Source organism: Camelina sativa, chromosome 15 (genome assembly GCF_000633955.1).
Source record: "Camelina sativa cultivar DH55 chromosome 15, Cs, whole genome shotgun sequence".
Lineage (NCBI taxonomy): Eukaryota > Viridiplantae > Streptophyta > Magnoliopsida > Brassicales > Brassicaceae > Camelina > Camelina sativa.
Window position 1 is genome coordinate 11,717,341 of NC_025699.1, and position 3,830 is coordinate 11,721,170.

The 3,830-nt window shown below is 34.0% G+C and overlaps 1 protein-coding gene across 1 annotated transcript; it reads right to left on the bottom strand.

Annotated features, from left to right (window-relative positions):
* On the bottom strand, nucleotides 633-3,503 carry LOC104746480 (transcription factor bHLH123). The gene is made up of 7 exons (XM_010467964.2): nucleotides 3,137-3,503; nucleotides 2,342-3,029; nucleotides 2,147-2,260; nucleotides 1,679-1,744; nucleotides 1,373-1,438; nucleotides 1,205-1,255; nucleotides 633-994 (listed from the first exon to the last, which is right to left on the bottom strand). The coding sequence occupies exons 1-7, from the start codon at nucleotides 3,382-3,384 to the stop codon at nucleotides 845-847; spliced, it is 1,383 nt and encodes a 460-aa protein (XP_010466266.1). The 5' UTR covers nucleotides 3,385-3,503; the 3' UTR covers nucleotides 633-844.

Consider the following 3,830-nt stretch of genomic DNA (forward strand, 5'->3'; position numbering starts at 1 on the left):
TCTAAATCCACTAGAGTTGTTGACAACAAAATAGCAGAGCCGATTTTTTCCATCCAATTTTCTCCATATAGAAAACTATTCTCTTTTCAGTTTTCAAAAAAAATTATACTCCTATATATCCCTTTAAACAATACTAAATTCAGTGTAATGAAAATTTGCTTTTCGTTTTTTATTTCTTTAAACAAAATGTTCAATAAAGAAAGTTTGTAAGAGAAAAAAATAAAATAAATAAAAAAACGTTGCGGGCCATAACCTTACTTCCACTAACAATATTCCAAAGTTATAAAAATATATTTGTCCCAAGATTTTTTTTTCCTCTTGTCCAATCAAAATATGAATATCAACACATTACTCTCTCTTATTCGTGGAATCTAATTATTCCCTTTCAAAAAATAGAATAGCTAAAAAAAGGAAGAAACAAAAGCTCCTTTTCATCTTAATTAATTCTTCTTTCTCCCTCTCTGCATCAATGAAGACAATACTTACATTATAGATCCCTACATTCTTCTCCAAACCAATAACTTTACATCTAACTTTTTTATCTATCTATTATAACCCCCATAAAAAAAAGGACTCCTTTAGATATATGGTTTTAAATATGTTTGGAATCGATCGCGTGAAAAATTAATACATGTCAAATCTCAATAGCTCTTATATATTTATGCATGGTTCTTCGATTACACATTGTTTTGAACTAGTTCTATGTATAGGAAAATATAAATGGACAAAACGTTTCACTTGTCCATTAAAAATGCGGTGATTCTTATAAGCAATCAACGTATATATATAAAGTTAAAGGATACGTCAACCAACATCTAATATACGATTTTTCGTCTATATATTTCTATCGAAAAGTCCCACCAAATGTAGGAGTCCAGAAATCTACTGTAGTATCGTGTGTCACTGGAAACGTGCTTGAAACTGGCACTAAGCATAAACCTCGACTTCTAAGATCTGGTTCTTCTGATACTTCTAGTTCCTTGGGGTGATCACTCTGCATCATTAAAAAAACAAAGAAAAGAAGAAATAAGTTTCAAATGATTTCTTTTTTCTTTTTTTGTCCAATCTTGAAGATGAAGCAACCATTAAATACATGTAATAAAGAATGTGAAGGAGAGCCGTGTACGTACGTTGAATCAATTGTATAATAATAAGAGTATAATGGTTTAATAATGTACCTAAAATTATATAATCAAAGAAATACCTGTTGATGCTGTAAAGAAGCTCCACTTTTCATGTATGGGTTGCTCAGAGCCTGAATTATAATCATTTGCAGAGTTTGTACATCAGTAGAAAAATACAATATAACTAACTCAAACTGTAGCAGAAAAATGTTATATACTAAAAATATCAAAAGGATGGGCTAACTTACTGAAACTTGTTGGTGTAAGAACTTAATGTATTCAATGGCTTCAGAGAGCACTGAGGCTGCATCAGTCTGACACAAAACCACATGAGATTCAGTAAAACAAAATCTAAGAGTTATCTCTCATTCATTCATTCATTCATCCCCAACATAAATATCTATAGAAATAGACTTTACATATTCTATATATCAATAAAGATATAATAATAGTATGATAAGTAATAATGACAGTATACAAATATACTAATACACACTCATCATCTTTCTGAAAGCTAAAGCAAATTTTTGCAGACAATGAGAGAGAGATAGTACCTTTCCGAAAGGTGAAACCAATTGTTGGAGCGCAGCGATTCTGTCCCCCATTTTCTCTTTCCTCACCTAATTCAGCAAAATTTAATTCTTAATAATCCTTGTTCTTAAAAAAAAAAAAAAAAAAATCCAAGTCTGAAAAACTAAAGAGATCTAGTGCAAACAATTATGCAAAAAAATTGGGTAGAATGTTTGTTTTCTTGAATGTTACAAGAATACTACAACTTCACAATAAAAGAGTCTTTTCTCTATATCGGTTTATCAATACTTTGGTGGTATAATGATAAACCTAATTTTATAGTTTAAATTAGGGTTTCGTTTTGTTTAATTAAAAAGATTCTTTTGTTTTTGGCAAAACCATAGAAAGCTAGTTTTATTTCATTGTCGTTAAAGATGCTTTTATTTTTCTACCAAAAAGAAGCTTTTCTTGTTTTTTTTTTTATAAAGAAAAATCATAAAAAAGCAAAATACCTTGAAAGCTGGTGACGGAGACGCTGTTTCGCTCTTAGCCCTTTTCGCCGCCGGCTGATCTCCTCCGCCTCTCTTTACTTCGTTGTTACTTGAATCTCGAATCTCCGATATATTCTACGACAAAAACAAGACATATAAACATACATACATGTAATTATATATAACTCGTGCAGCTAGCTATAAAAATATATATACCTTTGGTTGTTCGTCAAAGCTCGGCGCGTGAATTTGCGGCGGCTGTAACGCCGGAAAAAAGTTCGAAGACGCGTCATGGGAAGGAGGAGGACCTGCGTTTCCAGTCGCCGCAGGGTTCCAAAACGTTGCGTTGTTAGAAAATCTCAAAGGACTGTGTGGTTTTGGCGGCGAAGCTCTTAAAAACCAAGTCGAATTAGGTAACGCCGACGCCATTTGATCATAGTTTCCCGTGGATGATCCGTACTGAGAGTACCCCAGAGACGACTGCTGATGGTTCCTCGACGGTTGTTGATCGGAAGAGCCAAAACCAGCTGTTTGATGTTGATGAAACATACCCGAAGATGAATTAGGAGTTGTAGTTGCTGCTGCTGCGTACAAGGTGTTGTTAGACGAGTTGTCAACAGAGAAACCTTGACATGTCACTGTGCTACTGTCGGTACTTGAACTCCCGTGAGGACTGAACTGATGATCTAAGAAAAACCCGCGATTGTTGTTCGTCATGATTTGCGGTTTGAAATCGTTTTGTGGATCTCTCCACAAAGCTTGGTGGTGAGAGGAATCAGATTCTTGTAGCTGGTAAGATGATGTGGATGACGTTGTGTTAGCGTTTGCGTTTGAAGCCGCATCTAAATTAAGATTCTCTTGAAGCATCACTCCAAAGCTTGTCTCCGCTTTACTATCTCCACGTCTTTTGTTCCCCGCAAAGAAAGAAAAAACACACACACACACACAATCTTTACGCACAAAACTTATGATAGAAACCAAAAAAAAAGAGGAGACAAATTTGGGACTTACAAGAGAGATTGGTTCCATTGATCAACAGGTGATTGTGAAGAAAGCCCTAGACCAATCATCTGAAGATGATGATCAGAAGTACCTAACGAATGATCATGATGATGATGATGATGAAGCTTATCGTGGAAAATAGCAGAACCACCAGATTCAATTGAGCTTGCTCTCATGGAAGAAGAAGAAGATGGTGAAGAAGAAGAAGATACTTTCCACCAGCTTCCTGAGTTGATGAAATCATGATGATCTCCCATAGCTTTCTCACGACTATATATATGTGTGTATGTATATTGGATCTTAATTTTTGCTGTGTCCTCTCAGATTGTGGTTACATGAAATGATGAGGATCCACACGAGAGAGATACTTATAGTTATAAATATTTATCAATTTATATTTGGATATATATAATTTTTTTTTCTGGTAGGGTTTTCGTTTAACTATTTATGAAAACATCCATCCGATTAATGTTTGGTTGACATTTTTTCAGGTGGCTCTCGCTGACTCTCTTGCCCACGTCATTCCCAACTTCTTTATTGTTTGTTACATTAACTAAAAGAATTGTTTATTTTTCCGTTGGTTAAACACTTCAAAAGAATAATTATAATAGTAGCACGTATTTCATTTCTCATACTTTCCTTTATTTTTTGGTAAAGTTTCCTTTTATATACATTTTCTACGCATATATCACTCACAAATTTG

Excerpts from the sequence above, each read along its gene's own strand:
- LOC104746480 (XM_010467964.2), bottom strand. The coding sequence starts at position 3,384 with ATGGGAGATCATCATGATTTCATCAACTCAGGAAGCTGGTGGAAAGTA. Across the intron at positions 1,256-1,372 it reads TCTTACACCAACAAGTTTCA|GCTCTGAGCAACCCATACAT; the intron begins GTAAGTTAGCCC and ends ATTATAATTCAG. Across the intron at positions 995-1,204 it reads CTTCTTTACAGCATCAACAG|AGTGATCACCCCAAGGAACT; the intron begins GTATTTCTTTGA and ends TTAATGATGCAG.